Source organism: Schistocerca nitens, chromosome 1 (assembly GCF_023898315.1).
Source record: "Schistocerca nitens isolate TAMUIC-IGC-003100 chromosome 1, iqSchNite1.1, whole genome shotgun sequence".
NCBI lineage: Eukaryota > Metazoa > Arthropoda > Insecta > Orthoptera > Acrididae > Schistocerca > Schistocerca nitens.
In genome coordinates, this window is record NC_064614.1 from 527,421,427 (window position 1) to 527,440,840 (window position 19,414).

General features: G+C 39.9%; 1 protein-coding gene across 1 annotated transcript in view; it reads left to right on the forward strand.

The window, feature by feature from the left end:
- The first annotated feature begins 353 nt into the window (after positions 1–353).
- LOC126253407 (2-aminoadipate transaminase) overlaps positions 354–19,414 on the forward strand; it is a 66,705-nt gene continuing 47,644 nt past the window's right edge. The window contains exons 1-2 of the mRNA XM_049954715.1: positions 354–1,167; positions 9,387–9,502. Coding sequence (XP_049810672.1) covers positions 808–1,167; positions 9,387–9,502 — 476 coding nt within the window. The 5' untranslated portion in view covers positions 354–807. The remainder of the gene's footprint in view (positions 1,168–9,386; positions 9,503–19,414) is intronic.

Sequence of the window (19,414 nt, forward strand, 5' to 3'; positions counted from 1 at the left end):
GCAGAGATCTGTTGAGAAAACAATTGACTACGCTACCAACCAAAATTTCAATTAAACGAAATTTCCATCCAAAGATATTAAATTTCAAAGAGTGTCTAGTGTCTACATTTTCCTTAACCCCTATACATGCTACTATTTGTTTTCTTTCTAAATGTCAAATAGAGTCAAAAACAATTTTGATGTTATGACTTGTTTTTTCAAAATAATGTAGCGTATTTACTGAAAATTATTTCAAATATGCTTTCGTTTATGTACAGTGTACCTTTTTCTTTTGTCTAACTGCTGATATAAAGTCTAGATCATTTTTCACTTTCAGATATTTGACATATTTTGTGAAGAAAAATTATAGGAAAGTTACCAAAGTCGTAGAGGAACCTTTACAATGTGCCTCGGAACTAATGCAAACAATAAAGATGAAAAAGACGCGAAAGCACGAGAATTACAGCTGTAACAGAAGCATGTGCGCGGAGAATACGTTAACTCTATCTCGAATAAAACAACTTTGTGATTGACAGAAAGCGGTGACGCTGATCCGCAGACTGCACTTGTAGTGATGCAGATAGGGATCGTATGACAAGCGCAGCCTGACTTGTAAGGGTATCAAACTATCAACTTTTAACGTAGGAAAAAACCTGTAGTGCAGTGTGCACAATCTTTTGTGACAGTCGGCTGTGAGCTGACAGACAGAAAAGAGTAGAACATGCGAGTACAATACAGTATTTCTTTTTTTATATTATTTTTCCCTCGCAAGCTTTCCGTGCTGATATGGCTTGTGAAGCCGAATTAACGCAAGTACAGTGAAACTGAATGAGAAAACACCTCTTACGTAAAGGATCACAGTTTGTGATTGTATACCCTTCTTGTGCGGCCGGGAGTTGTACAGTGATAACACGTAATCGGTGTCACGGGGTAGATAACATGCTTTTGATGAACATGCGGCGCGTTAACGTCGCAGGATGCAGTAATCTGTTAAGGAAGCTCGTTCAACTGAGAACCATGATGGACAGCGCGAAAGCAAGCGACGATCCGCATCTCTTGCATCTGTTCGATGGAGGGCCTACTAATGTTTATTCTAAGGATCACGATAATTTGTCCGTTGGTGCTCCAGGCCCAGATCACCTGAGGCTTTGTGTGGAAATCATGCAGAACGCGACACTACACAGAATGGTAAGACTTCCTGCAGTGAATTCTCTTTGTGCGGAAGATTTGTGTTTCACAGTTTTTTGTATTTATTTCTGTGTACATGGTAAAACGTAGCACTAGATACAGTACCTTTTCCTGCCATTCGTTTGCTTGTTACTACACGTATAATAAAACTATAATAAAGCTGTTGTCTCTTCAAGTGAAACAATGACAAGCATGACAACAGTCTGCTTGCAGGAGCATTTTCTAATACTTCAATCTGCTATGCCATTTTACCTAGTCCTACTTTCAGATGTTCTACATCAATAACAGAAGGGGCTTTTTATTTTTCGAGGGGAAATAAAATATTAAAAATATCAGTCAGGCTAACATTAAAGTTTCTACTTTACCCAAAACGATTTCAAGAAACGAGTGTACTGTGATGTTACTAACAAAGAAATGTGTACTGGTAATGTAAACGCCCAAATTAGTCTCCTTAAATTAGTCTCATGCCAAATAATATAATGAGGAGTCCAGGTGAGATGGCTCATGATTAGTTCTTGATTGATTGCATATCAATGGCCAAGTTGCAAACATGTATCTTCAGCAAGCAGACACAAGATATTTGTGTTGTATCATTAATGGTCGATATTACTCACAGTACTGCAAATAGTCAGCTGAGAGCTCATTGAAGCATTATTATGAAAACGTTTGCCACTTTGTTACAGGAGAGGCTAAAAGGGTTCAAAAGGTTCCTTGGGTCCACCAACCATTGCAGCTGATGATATTGGGAGGGCGCTAAGTTCCATAATTGACTAATAACTACATTAGCATTGTCTGCATAATTTGTCAGCCATTCTGTATCGTGATATTTTCACAATTTTCCATTTGATGCCATTATAGCATGTAGAATTATCATACATCGGCATTTGACAATGTTATTTTCCCTATTTCATCTAAAATCCACTCTGTTATCTCTGTGTTCACTGTTTGCCTACTGTATGCTGACATAATTCAAACATTCTTGTGTGTTTCATCTGCAGACTGTGCCAGAAATCCCATGTCATCACCAAACACAGTTTCCCCACTGTAATAATGTCACATTGTATTTACCATGGTTGTAGATGAGCATAATGTGCACCAGCTCATGGGAGATACGATCTCTATTATATAATACTTTCGCAGCTGATTCCGTTGTGGCAGCTACTGTTTCCAAAGTTTTATAAATTCTGGATTCATGACTAATGAACAGTATTGAGTAATTTCTTCATTGTGAAATATGGTACTGTGCGCTAATACCAGGATACTGAAGTCTGTTAACACTGTCAGTACAGCCCAGTTATGGTGACAAGTAGCTAGCACTTGGTTCATTAATTGTGGAATTTGGAATGTGAAAACCATTATGAAATGCAAACAGTTTGAATAGCGAAAATCATCACAAGCCGTATACACTATTCTTCACTAAGCCACAGAATGGACGCTTATGCACCATAGCAGTTTTGCGCCCTAAAACCATAATAATAATAATTAAAAAAAAACAATAAAGCTGTATACATGCAACTCCTCACCACTTTACCACAGAGCCATGGGGAAGCATGGTTGTTATACTGCATATCATACAGCACGAGACAAAAAGCTTCATAAGAAAACAGCATCTGGTTTGTTCCAGCACGTTTGTGGGAACAGCACTCTGCGTGATTATATTTTGTGCCATTTGTCTCACAACACAATCACCTGTGGTTCACTTAGCTGGCAATTTGGACAGCAGCTGTTAGTGCAAGATTGCACACTGCTGAATATCTACCATGCCCTGCTCACATGCTAGTGTTGCTGTGTCCAGGCTGGCAGTGCATAGCACCTCTTTGACGGCAGCTTGATCTGAACTTTTCAGCCAAATCTTGATTCCACGTACAGCAATGGACATAATCTGTGTGCAGGCTGTGAGGAGACTTAAATTTTCCGATTGTGTTCATCATTGTTGTATTCACCCAGCACTCTGCGTGATTATATTTTGTGCCATTTGTCACACAACACAATCACCTGTGGTTCACGTAGCTGGCAATTTGGACAGCAGCTGTTAGTGCAAGATTGCACACTGCACACTGCTGAGTATCTACCATGCCCTGCTCACATGCTAGTGTTGCTGTGTCCAGGCTGGCAGTGCATAGCACCTCTTTGACAGCATCTTGATCTGAACTACTATCATAGTAGCTATGCTGCATTAATAAAGTAATCTTATTTAATTCTCTATATAAGGGAAGATTGCTCACAGACTCATTAGAATATTTGTTTCTTGTCAGAAGATTGTGTAATGCTTAGTGTAACAAGGAGAAATATCAAGCAGCTTGTGACTCAAGTTCACAGTGGCAGGTTTGTGGCCTATCAGGATTGCAGTTCATCATTCTGCAATATTACTGTCTGTGCTGGTCAGTATCTCATGACTCCCATGTAAGTATGAATTTCTGGGGGTTAAAAAGGGCCACACACAACAGTGTGTGGGAATGTGCAGTAACACTACATACATAGATGTTTAGTCAAATCAGCTGTCAGGGATCTTCTGACAATGACTCGACCATAGGATATGGTCTTGTTTACAACAAAGGAAGTATTCACACAGACAACGTGATGTACTCTTGGAGTGCCAAGGGCTGTCAACACTGCAGTGATTGTTATGGCTTCCCTTGATGCAGCAGACACTCCTGACTGGTGCTTCACCAACAACATTGGACTCAGTCATAGAAGTATATCATCTTTTCAGCCAAATCGTGATTCCACGTACAGCAATGGACATAATCTGTGTGCAGGCTGTGAGGAGACTTAAATTATCCGATTGTGTTCATCATTGTTGTATTCACCCAGCACTCTGCGTGATTATATTTTTCCATTTGTCACACAACACAATCACCTGTGGTTCACTTAGCTGGCAATTTGGACAGCAGCTGTTAGTGCAAGATTGCATGTTACCTATGCTGACATGACTTGCAGTGATATAGAAGGCATTCAAGGATTGCCTCCAGATGCGTTTAAAACGTTTGTTGTGCCACTTCTCAGCTGCTATGATCAGTGAACTCTGGCATTGAGTTGGAGCAGTATGGAATGACTTGCTTTTGTCTCCAAGATCAGTTTGACTCGATGCTCAGCTGTGGCAGAGCTACTGTTGCTACCAGAGATGGCAGCTCTGTCTAATAAATTTCGCTGCCCCCCCCTCCCCCACACACACACACCATATACAAATTTAATCTTGTATTCTTGTATTCTCCCTACTATATCATGTATGCACAGTTAGTAAAATTTTACCATTTGCTGTCTTTCTCGGCATTGTAATTTTAGTGGTAGCGTACTACTACTAGTACTACTGTATCTTTAAAAATTTTGATATTGGGGTTCATAATACTTCAGTTAAATTACTGAAATATTCTTCTGCAATCAGTGTAATGTTGTCACTTAGGTTATTTTAATACTACTGAGTGATGTGGTACATGCTTAAGTCATTAGACAAGGATTTGAGAGGAATGCAGTTTTCGAAATACTGCTGTGAGCCCTGTAGTTGATATGCTGAGTGGCAGATCGCTCCCTGAAACTTAGTTCTTAATAAAAGCTAAGTGCTCAGTGTATCTGACTGATGCAATTAGGGGAAAAGGAAGGCCCTGGCACTGAATTCCAAGTACAGGTAGTCCCATAATTTACTGTTAACTAACTTCTTGAAAGGGATTTACTAATAACAAATCAAAAAATCTTGGTCCAGATTAATCTTGGTGTGCACAGATTTATAAAGGACAGTACAAGATTAAGATTAAAAATTAGATATGAAACAAGGTTATAATAAGCAGTGATACAGTTGCAAAGATAATTTAATATGGAAACTGGCTGCATGGTATGTTTAAGACCATACAACATTTATACAGAATGAAACCTGTGATTGCATGGTCATGCTGGAGAGAGAACATGAAATTATATGCAGCTTGCCTGTTCACTTAGTCATGAAAAACCAATTTGAATTTACTGAAACACTAGCATATATTTAATTCCGTACCACTCTAAGTGGTCATCGCTGCCAGATATTCTAACTATTATGTCGATGTGTTTGATTGTTACTGATGGATGTCCACTCCAGTCTGCTTTACAAGTGAACTTCATCTCCCTACTTCAAAGTCTGCAATCCAAGAGCAAGTCTGCCATCAGAGAAAATAGCTGTTACTCAAACGAGTTGTAAGAAAAAGCCGCTACTAGATTGAAATCTGCCACAAGAATGTTTCAACAGTAATCAGAGCACAAGTCTTGTAAGCTTGGTTTGCTCAGAGTTTCCTTCGATAAACATCACTTATCCCTGAGCTTGAAGTTCACTTGGCGCTATCCTATTGTGTAATTTTTAATATTGTTAACTGTACCTACTACGGATTGTGTAAAAATCATCCTCCACTCATCCATTCTCCCACTTGAACCATTTGGAGAATCACAGGGAAGCAGGCTTACATCAGAGGCTCATGTCTTCAATTACCAATATGTGATCTCCTCTCAAAACATTTTGAAAATCAGTCTGTGACCTCAGTTTCTTAGCTGTTGTTTTGAGGACTTTCAAGACATCGCTTTCAGGACTATAGGACAGAAGAGTTTTCCCTCGTCCCACCTGTCTTTTGCAAACTCACCAGCCAAAGTGCAATGTCCTATGTTGAAAGCATTCAGCCAGAAAGGACAGATTGTAAAATGTCCATTATGCGGGAGATGAGTGGCCACAGGCTATCTTTTCAGTGTATTTGCCAAGTCTGTGTGCAGTTCTTTGCGTTCCAAATTTCACAGTAGAAGACTGCTGCATCTGCCAGCAGGACAGTACTGTTTCCAGCTTACCTGCCTTGGGAAGGACCAGGAGGTCCTCCACTCTCATCTGGTGTCCAGCCTTTTAAGTTGCCAACTAGGGTCCATGTGAGAACAGCATGACAGGGAGTGCTTGGTACTGCCCGTCATTTTCTGTTAGCACTGGCCGTTCACGGCTTTGGCTTGCAAGCGAACATTCTACACATGTGCACATATTCCCAGTTGCTAGATAGAAAATAGATTAATAAAGATGTAACAGTATTATGAAAAGTATAGATGCTACTCACCCTATAGCGGAGATGCTGAGTCACAGATAGGCACAATAAAAAGACTGTCAGAAAGTGAGCTTTTGGCCAACAAGGACTTCGTCAGAAATAAACGCACTTGCAAATGTAATTGCAACACACACACACACACACACACACACACACATAACCGCAGTCTCTGGCTGCTAAGACCAACTGTTGTTGTGTGTGCGTGTTTGAGTGTATGTTTGTGTTTTGTGTGAGTGTATGTGTGCGAGTGTTGCATGCACATGAAAGGTTGCATTTGCATGAGGGAGTGACTCAGTATCTCCATTATACGGCGAGTAGCAACTATCCTTGTAATAATACTGTTACATTCAATCCTGGGTTTTCCATTGTTGATTAATAAAGATGGCTTGATCTACACAATCACAGCCTTAATCCTCATCCTTTGAATCAGAAATTATTAGTTGATTAGCCTACAAGTGACTTAATTGGTGTCAGATATGATTCACACATGAGAAAAAGTGAAAAGAGATAAGCTGGAATGGTTTGGTGCTTTACAGGATCAAATCCCCAACCAGCCATTTATTTGTAGGCTTCCCAAATTATATCAGGCACTAGCCAGGGTCTGTCTTGTTGCTACTGCTACTGCCACTAGGCAGTTGAGTAACATTTGCCTTCAGATTAGTTTAATTCCTGTAAATACTCCAAACTACCTTTGTTTTATTCTTGACATTCTGAATTTTTGTGTATGGTTTCTGCTTTTTTATAGCAAGATAAAGATGATGTAGTGTTGTCTGCAGTGTACCCTTAGTGTTTGATTGGAGTTAGTCTTTTGTATTAAATAAAGGTCTCTCTTCTTGGTTCTAGATGCTTTGATCTCAAATAGTAGTAGTTCTTTTTCTCAGATTATGGTGTTAATTCTTCCTATCCAATTTAAAAAACTGGATTCCTAGTGCTATTAAGCATATGCGTATCTGTTGCCCTTTGTAAATTTCTTCCCGTTGTCAAATGCTCTCAGAATAGTGTGACCAGTATTTCTTTATTTCTGAAAAGCATTTGGCTCAGTACCACACTCACACTTATTGCCAAAAGTACAATCATATGGGGGTATCATGTGAAATTTGTGACTGGATTGAGGACTTTTTGGCAGGGAGGGCACAGTATGTTGTCTTAGATGGAGAGTAATGATCAGATGTAGAAGTAAATTTGAGTGTGCCACAGGAAAGTGTATTGGGACCCTTGCTGTTCATGTTATATATTAATTACCTTGCAGACAATATTAATAGTAAAACTGGACTTCTTGAAGATGATGAAGTTATCTATAATGAAGTATTATCTGAAAGAAGCTGCATAAATATTCAGTCAGATCCTGATAGTATTTCAACATGGCACACAGATTGGCAACTTGCTCTAAGTGTTCAGAAATGTAAAATTGTGCACTTCACAAAACAAAAACAAAGAAAAGAACATGATATTCTATGACTATAATATGAATGAGTCACTGTTGGAAGCTCCAATTAAAGGCAGTTTTACAGTAAAGCAATAAACTGAAGTATTTTAAGCAGAGTTGAAAGTAGAGTACAAACAAAAGTAATGCATATGCGACGCTACAAAGTAGTAGTATTTTCTGCTCTGAAAGCCTAAAGACAAGGGAACAATTTATTATGTGTATAAGAGAGTAAAGTTAATTTTTTTCTTCTTGATTTGTTTATCATGGGTTTTTTATCGGCTTCCTTCCCCCATTTACCTGATATTGTTTTGTTTCTTGGATTTTATTTGGTACCTAGTGTGGCTTTGATTATAAAATCATTGACGCAAAAGTAAAAAGCCAGGTTATTAAAATAGTGTATTAACATTTTCTACTTTTTGTTTAATTGCTTTCCTTTACTTTTTTATGATTTATTTTAATTTTTATATGGTATCTCACATTTTTCAATGATTTTTCTCATTTTGACCTGAAATTCCAGTGAACTAACAATACACAGAAATAGAGCAAAAAATGTACTCTAAAAGTGCTGCTAAATAAGTTTGTGCAGTGTGAATGCTTCTTGAAGGAGCAGTGTTGAAATCATCATCTAGCCATCCCCATGTAGATTTTCCATTATTTTGCTAACCTGCTTAAGCCTAGTGTCAGTGTGGTTCCTTTGAAGAGAACGCGACCCACATCTTGCCCCACCCTCATCTATTCTGCGTCTTTGTTACATCTCTAATAACCTTATCTACAGTGGGACTTAATCCTTATTTTCCCTCCTTTCTGTCCTGTAATGATTCTTTCTCAATGATTGTCTGAGTCGATAGACTTGGTGTGTGTGTGTGTGTGTGTGTGTGTGTGTGTGTGTGTGTGTAAGTGTAAATTATCTTGAGAGCCTTAATGTGGTGTGCTGTCTTAATCTTACTGCAGTCTTCTGAACCTTCATGTTATATAAAATGTACTTAGTGTCTGTCTATGGTTTTCTGAAAAAAGGCTTAGTTGTGTAGACCAGTAAGTTGAAAAAAAAAAAAAATCTTCAATTTGTCATAAAGTTACAGAGAACAAATAAGTGAATAATGCTGTTCTCCACAGTTATTGAAGGACTCAGTAGATTTTTGCAAAACTTGCATGGCCCCATTTGGACTTGCTAAAGAGATTAATTTTACTAGTTAATTCTGCAAACTGAGTTTTCTTACCAACACAAGATCTCACGGTGTGTGTGTGATTCAAAAGTTCTCTTTTTTCATGTGCAGGTTGAGCATAAAATCTTCCCTTAATTATAAACTTTCCTGGGGTTGTAGTAAGGATAAAGTATTCAGTTTGCCAGTTCCTGATGTACAGACTCCTAGAGCATGAATAAAAAATGCAGCAGAGGTGGTGATGGAAGAGATATTGGGAAAGACATGAAGAGAAATTGAGTATCTTTAGACATTCTGCAGGCAACAGAGCACATCTGGAAGTGTAGCCATAGAATCTTTGAATTAAGCTGCCATATGCAACGAAACATATAGCTTTCTCTTGCAAAGCTCCTTAGGGGAAAAAAGTGTTCAGAGAAGATCTTAGTGCAAACACTGGACATTGTCGTACTATTCAGTATTTATTGTTGCATACCACAAGTCCGTCGGCTCTTTCACACGCCAGCCATCTTAAAATGCTTTTTTTGGCAAGTCTTATATATTGCTTTGAAAATATTCTAGTTTTGTCATTTTCAGAACATTTTTGTGTTCCAGGAACGTGAGAAAGAAAATCCGTATCTTTTCCAATATGGTATTCCTTGTGGACTCTGGGAATTTAGAGAAGATCTTTCTCATTTTCTATCAGAACTTTATGGTGGAAATGTGAACAGGTATTTGATATGAATTGTATTTTAACAGTTAAAAATAAAAAAAAGCAAATAAAAGAAAAAATAAGAGACTGGATGTTGATCTGAATGCAACATTCAGTATTATCTTGTCTTTGTGGCACGTGAGATAGTATGTTAGAACAATACAACATATAATTTTACATATGTTTAAAAGGTGACAATTAGGTTTTTAATAATTTATATTTAAAATGCAGAGTAATAAAGCTCCAAAAGCATTGTGGCCATTTTATACAAAACAGTAAAATTATTGAGATATATAATATCAATACTCATCGACCTGAAACAGGAAAGTGAATAGAATCAACACAAAATACAAGGGTTTGCTTATTGACAAGTAAGTACAGGTATGGCGAAAATATCTCATGCCAACATTGCCACCATAATAATTCTGTTTTGGAAGTGTATTTATTAAGTTGTTACCTGTAGGCTTCTGCAAATTTTTAATTTCTTGTGATTTTTAATGTACACTAGTTTTCTTGTAGTATCTCAAACTGGTGTTCATTAGGCCCCTGTATTATGAGAAAATAAGCAATCAATACATCTGTGTGGTTCAATATTGAATCATCTAGTGAACCTTAGAGGGTATATTGTATGACTGTATTGTAAGTTACTTCTTTCATAGACAAGCTAGATCTCCTAGGAGTTTCTTGCAGAGGCAAAAGTGTACATCTATTTTTGCAAAAATCATAAGAATCACAGGTACCCTATACTTGGTGTGCCATCTCCATTCCATGATTTCTTTTGACCTTATGCTGATTTTGAATATACAACTTGAGACAGCACCATATCAAAATAATATTAGCAATTGCTAAATGTGTGTACAAATTGGATACACATTCGGGTCTCATCCTCCCCTCTCCCTTTGTACAGCTCCTCCTCTTTCACTGTCCCTTTGCCCATCTCCTTCTCCCCCTCCCCCTCTCTTTATCAGCCTCCTCCCACCTCCTTCCAACCACCCTCTCCCTGTCCATATACTTCCCCCCCCCCCCCCGCCACCCTCTGCCCGTCTCCTTCACACCTCACTCTGTCATTTCCTCCGATCCCTGGTTGTTGTTCTGGTTTTCCCGTCCTCACTGTTGGTCTGCTCCTCCTCCATCCCCCCCCCCCACGGCCGGTCTCCTCCTCCACCCCCCTTTGACGGTCTCCTCCTCCTCCTCCTCCTCCTCCTCCACCCCCCTCTGTCGGTCACCTCCTCCACCTCCCCCCTCTGTACATCTGCTCCTCCTCCACAGCCCCTCTGTCGGTCTACTCCTCCTCCACCCCCCCCCCCTGTCGGTCTACTCCTCCTCCACCCCCCCCCCTGTCGGTCTGCTCCTCCTCCTCCTCCTCCACCCCCCCCCTCTGTCGGTCTGCTCCTCCTCAACCCCCTTCTGTCGGTCTCCCCCTCCTCCTCAACCCCCTTCTGTCGGTCTCCCCCTCCTCCTCAACCCCCTTCTGTCGGTCTCCCCCTCCTCCTCAACCCCCTTCTGTCGGTCTCCCCCTCCTCCTCAACCCCCCTCTGTCGGTCTCCCCCTCCTCATCCACCCCCCTCTGTCGGTCTCCTCCTCCCCCCTCCCCCTCCCCCCTCTGTTGGTCTCCTCCTCCCCCCTCCCCCTCTGTTGGTTCACTGCTGCCCCTCCTCCTCCCCCGCCCCCGCCCTATGTCGGTCTGCCGCACCTCCTCCTCACCCCCTCTGTTGGTCCACTGCTGCCCCTCCTCCTCCCCCAGCCCCACCCTATATCAGTCTGCCGCACCTCCTCCTCCCCCCTCTGTCGGTCCACTACTGCTTCTCCTCCCTGCTCTGTTGGTTTGCTGCACCTCTTCCTCCCCCCCCCCCTCCCATCTGTCGGTCACTGCTCTTCCTCCTCCTCCTCCTCCTCACCCCTGTCGATCTGCTGCTCCTCATCCTCCCCTCCTCTGCCAAACTCCTCCTCCTGCCGCCTTTTCGAATGTGCTTCTCCTCCCCCACCACCTCTATCAACATGCTTCTCCTCCTCCCTCTTCTTCTCCGACCTCCTCCTCCTCCCCCTCCCCCCTCTCCTTCTCTGATCTGCTGAGCCGCCTCCTCCTCCTCCCTTTCTGTCGACCTCCCCCTCCCTCTCCTCCTCCTCCTCCTCCTCCTCCTCCTCCTCCTCCTCCTCCCCCCCCCTGGCGAGCAGCTCCTCCCTCTTCTCTCTCTGTCCATGCCCTCCTTCTGCTTCGAAGTCAATGCATGCCTTCCTCCCTCAGTCTTACTGTGTGTTGTTATGCTCACCCCAGTAGGAGGCTGGTGGTCCGTAACCCTTCCTCCAGATTGTAACTAATATGTGTATCTAAGTTGGCTGTGATCATTCCAGGTTTAGGATGAGCTTTTAACCCAGTGGCATTGCCTGCATATGCACATGTTAGATACGTTTCACATATATTGAATATATGTCTCTCGCATCACCAGCGAATTTTGCCTGTAGTTTCATTTTCACACAGCTTAATGTTTATAATATTGTGTCTCCTGAACTAATGTGGTGTATAATGATATAATATTGCAGGCGCATTCAGTAGTATATGTGGCTACTGTCTGTGAAATATGTTGTGACCAGAGTTACTAGTAAAGAAGTAATAAAGTACAATGTCATATATGGTGCCACAGTGTTTCAAGCATCTCAGTGATTGACATCATATCTCGTAAATTATGTGTTATACAGTGATATATTTTTGTTGGTACATTCAACAGCTGATGTAGATACTGTCTACAAAACGTGTTGCAAATAAAGGTAGTAGCAGCTAAGTAATAAATTTAAACATTCTGCAAGATGCAGCAGTTTTTCACGCATCTCTGTTCATAACTTCAATCTCCGGAACTGTGTGTTATACAGTCATACAATTTTGCTGGTACATTCAGTGGGATATGTGAATACTGGTTGCAGAATGTGTTGCAAACACAGTTAGAAGTAAAGATTTTGTACATTGAAACATCATGCTTCATGGAGTGGTTTTACTAATTGGACATTGAACGTGTAGTAAGCAAAAAAATTTTTTTTCCTTTCATCATTTTGTGGGGGTTGTCAGTGACAAAAAGTTTCATAAAGGTCCGAAATTGTGTGTAAAGTTTGTTGCATATAACTTAAGTGCTCTCATTCTCAAATACTGGATGACTGATATTCACACGTCATGGGCTACACTGCTTTTTCAGCCCCATCCCTTTGATAGTTGGTTCTTACCAGCACAGTTATGATTTCCAGATTGTGATACATGTACCAAGTTTGTTTGAAATCTGTCCAGTGATTTAGGAGGAAACATAGCATGTACATAACATACATACACAGGTATGTACATACATACATATGAATATAATAGAGGGAAACATTCCACGTGGGAAAAATATATGAAAAAACAAAGATGATGAGACTTACCAAACAAAAGCGCTGGCAGGTCGATAGACACACAAACAAACACAAACATACACACAAAATTCAAGCTTTCGCAACAAACGGTTGCTTCATCAGGAAAGAGGGAAGGAGAGGGAAAGATGAAAGGATGTGGGTTTTAAGGGAGAGGGTAAGGAGTCATTCCAATCCCGGGAGCGGAAAGACTTACCTTAGGGGGAAAAAAGGACAGGTATATACACTCACACACACACACACACACACACACACACACACACACACACACACACACACACACATACACAGACACAACCAGACATTTGTAAAGGTAAAGAGTTTGGGCCACACTCTTTGCCTTTACAAATGTCTGCTTGTGTCTGTGTATGTGCGGATGGATATGTGTGTGTGTGTGTGTGTGTGTGTGTGTGTGTGTGTGTGTGCGCGAGTGTATATACCTGTCCTTTTTTCCCCCTAAGGTAAGTCTTTCCGCTCCCGGGATTGGAATGACTCCTTACCCTCTCCCTTAAAACCCACATCCTTTCGTCTTTCCCTCTCCTTCCCTCTTTCCTGATGAAGCAACCATTTGTTGCGAAAGCTTGAATTTTGTGTGTATGTTTGTGTTTGTTTGTGTGTCTATCGACCTGCCAGCGCATTTGTTTGGTAAGTCTCATCATCTTTGTTTTTTGATACATACATACGTACATACAACAACTTTTATAAAATTTTAAAAAAGTGCTCTAGTGGGTGTATAAAAACATGCATAGTCTAATGCACCATTGTGTTAAAATTTCAAAGCAGTCGATGAAGAACTTCCGCAGATTTAAGATTTTGAACAAACATACATTTACATTTTTACTTATATAGACATACAGTAAAAGCCCAACATAACGCGCTTATTTGGGGACTTGCTTTACTCGGACGGTATAGAGGACCCACAGTATATCGAGAGTGAGCCATGCAATGACAAACTAAGCATGGAAAGATAGGAAGAAAACACAGTGCAATATCCCAGAATAAAATTTTCACTCTGCAGTGGAGTGTGCGTTGATTTTAAAACTTCCTGCCAGATTAAAACTGTGTGCTGGACCGAGACTCAAACTCGGGACCTTTCCCTTTTGCGGGCAAGTGCTCTATCAACTGAGCTGTCCAAGCACAACTCACAACTCGTCCTCACAATTTTACTTCCATCAGTGTAGTTGTGAAGACGAGTCGTGAGTCATGCTTGGACATCTCAGTTGGTAGAGCACTTGCCAATGAAAGGCAAGGGTCCCGAGTTCAAGTCTCGGTCCAGCACATACTTTTAATCTGCCAGAAGTATCAAATCGGTGCACACTCTGCTGCAGAGTGAAAATTTCATTCTGGAAACATCACCCAGGATGTGGCTAAGCCATGTCTCTGCAATACAATATCCTTTCTTCCAGTAGTGCTAGTCCTGCAAGTTCCGCAGGAGAACTTGTGTGAAGTGTAGAAGGTAGGAGATGAGGTACTGGCAAAAGTAAAATTGTGAGGATGAGTTGTGAGTCATGCTTGGTCCGTTCAGTTGGTGGAGCACTTGCCCACGAAAGGCAAAGGTCCTGAGTTCGAGTCTCAATTTGGCTCACAGTTTTAATCTGCCAGGAAGTTACAATGCAATATTATACATACTGTGCTATGCTGTACTCAAATTTAAAGAACATTAGAATTAAAGCACTTCAGAAACTTGCCAAATATGATAAGGCAATTAGACAAACTTGACTCAATTGTCAACCAGACAATAACACAAATTTACACTGGCTGTAAGCTACAGTGCGTCATTATTGTATTCTTTTAAATGAGTCATTTAGCTTTCTTTGGCAGTTCATTTCTCATAGTTGCTTTAGTGTGTATTGATTTAGAATTGAAATCAGAATTTTATTGTCTCTCAACAAACATACATAAATCATTGATGTAAAGTACAGGAGGCTGCTCAATATAGATAATGTACTAGAGATACATGCAGTGTGTCAGACAAAGTACAAAGACAATTTTAATTTACAAAAATCATTACAAATTTGTTCAATACTCTATCAAAAACATTTTCATCATCATTTAAAAATTCCATGAATGAATAACATTTTTGCACTAGTTTGACACACAATCTTATCTTCAGTAAACTTAGTTCCATACTGTTAAAGTTTTTCATTTTTAATTATAAATTTTCATAGCCATGTAATGAGGAGTTTGGGAGTAAGAGTCTTAATTTATGAGACAGCAGCATGAAATTCTTTCCAGAATGAGATTTTCACTCTGCAGTGGAGTGTGTGTTGATTTGAAACTTCCAGGCAGATTAAAACTGTGTGCTCGGGGCCTTTGCCTTTCGTGGGCAAGTGCTCTACCAACTGAGTTACCCAAGCATGACTCACGACCCTTTCTCACAGCTTTACTTCTGCCAGTATCTCGTCTCCTACCTTGTTAGAGCACTTTCCTACGAAAGGCAAAGGTCCTGAGTTCGAGTCTCGGTCCAGCGCACAGTTTTAACCTGCCAGGAAGTTTTATGAAATTCTTTGTTTCTTGTGTTGTACATATGTTGAAAATGATTTTCTGGATTGGTATAGATGGACACAAACAGTTTGTAAACGTAAATACATGGAATAGTTTAAATTTTTAGATTTCTGAATAAAGGCCAGCATGACTCTCTAGGATTAACATTACACATGTTCCTAATAAAAGTTTATTTATTTATTTTTATTCATCTTTCAGCATTAACATGCAATCAATGTCATCAGAAGAATTACAGCTGTTTGTACATTATGTTTTACATAACAAAATATTGCATGGTAAAAAATATAGCAGCATTGTACCCTATTAGCTTATAGCTGCCTCTACACCCATATCTGTACGTAACAGTAAGCCTTAATTTATCAGTAAATTAGGTCATCTTTACAACTATTCTGAAATTCTTCTACACTATAGAAAGTATTTTCCTTCATCCACATTTTGGTTTTAGTTTGAAAATGCCTATCTAATTTATAGATAGATTGGGTTTTCTTAAGCCTGGTTGTGGGTATATCAATCATATTTGTCTGTCAAGTATTGTGTTGATGAACAGATTTCCTTATAGTGTAGTGGTCTAAGTTTTCTTTTATGTTTAATAGGCAACAATATATATAAAGAGATGGGACTGTGAGAATTTTTAAGTCTTTAAAATAAGGTCTACTTGAGATCTTGTTGTCAGTGATTCCATTAAGACGTCTAATTGCTTTTTTCTGCCAAGTGAAAAATTTTTTGGCTCCTGGGAAGTTACACCATAAAAGAATGCCATATTGTAGATGGCAGTGAAAGAAGGCGTAGTATGAATGAAGTAATAAATCTTGTGTAACACATGTGTGTATTTTGGCTAGTAGGTATATAACTCATGATAACTTTCAACATACGTAGTCTGTATGTGTGTCCCACATTAATTTCGAGTCAACGTGTATTCGTAGTAGTTTAACAGATGGTAACTCAGTGTTACTGTTTGATAGACTGAAGATTATCTTTACAGTCTTTTCATGGTTCATAGTTAACTCATTAGCTTTAAACCCTATATTAGATATTTGAAGACATTCTTCACCTGCCTCCTTCAGTTTGTTCATATCCTTTTCAGAATTAGCTAATGTTGTGTCATCAGCATAGAGGATAGATTTACAGGGCAAGTTACTCGGAAAGTCATTTACCAATAATATAAATAGTAGAGGGCCAAGCACTGAGCCCTGAGGAACACTTCGTTTTATACTTAGTCTGTGACTTTTGGCCATTATGTCTACAATTTTTTTTTCTATTGCTGAGGTATGATTCAATTACTGAGCGTTCCAAGTGTTTGATTCCTTAGCAACACAATTTTTCTAATAATAATTTGTGGTTAATTGAATCAGAAGCCTTACTCAAGTCAATTAGAATGGCTTAAGCAGATAATTCTGACTCAAATGAGCTTAATACAAATGAGATAAGGTTTTAAACTGCTTTGACTGTTGATAAGTTTGACCTAAATCCATACTGAGAATAATTTAATATATTATTGTCTGATACATGCATGCATATTTGCTGCAGTATGCAATATCCTATTATTTTTGAGAGAATAGGCACAAGTGAAATTTGTCTATAATTATTGATACAGGACTTGTCACCCTTTTTGTAAAATGGCATGAAAACTGTCTTTTGAGACATTTTGGAAAGTGTCCACTAGAGAGCATCCAGTTTATCAGTATGCAAAGAGGATATGAGATCTACAATTTTTTTTTATTACAAAGTTTGACAGGCCATAAACATCTTCAGATCTGGAATATCTTAATTTAGGGGTTGCTTTAATTATATCAATTATTTGTACTCTCCATTTACAAGCTGACACTATGTTTGTAATGTTTTGTTGAAAATTTCTTCCAGATGTGGGGTGAGAAATAGGTGTATGTGTAGAAATGGAATTCTGGTTGCCCTGAGTTGAGAAGCTGAGTTTGACAGAGTTGACAAAAAAGTGATTGAAATCATCAGCAGTGGTGTTAGCAGCATTTGTGTTGTCTTTATAGTTTATATCCATACCTAGCTGTGCTTTTATTACTTTCCATGCAACCTTACAGTTATTGTGTGATGTTTTAATGAAATCACCATTTGCCTTGCACTTGGCTATTTTAATTTCAGATCTGTATTTTCTTTTCAGGTATTTGTAAATTTCTTTGTCTACTGATCCCTTTTTGACCTTATCCAATTCTTATTTCCAATTGTCTCAGTTTTTGTAACTGAGGTGAAAACGCTTCTGTGAATTTGAGTGGCTAGGTTTCCTGACTTTTTTGTTTTCTAACCAGTGGACAGCGTGTATGGAAGATTTCAGAAATGATTTTGAGGAATGTGAAGGCTTCATCCACATTTCTGGAGGAATGTAACAGTATTCCAATCTGTAGACTTAAGTTCTTCTCTATACTTGCTAATATTTCTATCTTTAAACAGTCTCACACACTGAGTTTGTTTCGGTTTTTCAATAATTATTTTCACCCATATACCTCTGTGGTCTGACAGGTAATCGACATTAAATAAGCCTAGCTCAAAATCACACTTGTATACACTTGTTATTAGATTGTCAAGACATGGGAAATGCCTTGTAGGACTTTCATTAGCACAAAAGAGATTATAGAACCTTAATATATTTACTAAATTAACATTTTTGGCTGTCATTTTCCTAATGTCTGTGTTTAGCTCCCCAAAAATTAATATTTTGTATTTAGTATACTTTTGTATACTGATCTCAAGTTTTTCTAAACATTGTATAAATTGTTCTCCATTACTTTCAGGAGTGTGATATAAAGAAACAGTTATGAGCTGTGATTCTTGAGTTTCTCCCGGCGTATTTGATGATCAAAATATCCACGGGTGTACTGCCGGTCCACAGTGTCAAACGGGCACAATATTTCGGCGATCATACATGTCGCCATCATCAGGTGAACTGACGGACTGAGCTCAGTCCGTCAGTTCACTTGATGATGGCGACATGTATGATCGCCGAAATATTGTGCCCGTTGGACACTGTAGACCGGCAGTACACCCGTGGATATTTTGATCATCAAATACGCCGGGAGAAACTCAAGAATCACATCATACACCTTTACGGGGAGGAGATGTACCGCAGCATGAAGAAATTTGAAAAGTTGCGCCACCGTAGATGTCGTTTGCTAAGTACTCTTGCCTTTCTAAAGAGATGTCATTCCGAGAATGTTGTTCCAAATTTTGCTAAGGTTATGCATCACATCGATTCTGCAGCAGCTAAGAGAATCAAGAAACGAGCCAGCCTCGCATTGGTACATGAGAGAGTGCAATTCACCCGCCGGAGCCTTGAATTTATCTCACAGGAATTACTCAATCTACATTTGCAACTGGCTAGTAATTTCACTTCTTTTTCCTGGGATTGGATTGATGGTGCCACCTGGGTTTCAGCTGATTCCGCCCATAAGAAGGCAACGGGACGTCAAACTAGCTAAGTTCTCACGTCTCCTTGACAAACCATCTCTGCAGGTTCCGGGCAAGACTTTCATAAATTTGAGTGGCATGGTGTTAAGTGATGATGCGGTCTCGGTTTTGCGGAAAGGTCTCAACTTCGCTCCCACCCCCAAGTTCACTCCGGTCGCAGAAATTGTTAGTGCTGTTGAACAGGTTGCAGCTCGACTTCCGCCTGAATCAGCTGAGGAAATACGTTGTGAAACTTGTCGTGCGTTGACAAAATCCAAGCCGATGAAGTCAAATATCACTAGTAAAGAGAGGGCGGCCATTCGTGATCTGAGGGAGCGCTCTGAAATTGTTGTCTTACCGGCTGACAAAGGCAATGCTACAGTTGTTGTCTCCCATAAGGACTACACTGATAAGATGCACAGCCTGCTAAATGACGATTCCTACCAGAAGATCAGCGTTGACCCTACAAACAAGGTGGACAACAAGACGAGGTCGCTTCTCAAGGACGCAGATTTACCGGAGGGTGACGCTAAGAAATTGTTACCCCAAGGTCCGGTACCGCCTAGACTATATGGACTCCCGAAGGTTCACAAAGAGGGGGTACCATTACGCCCCATTGTCA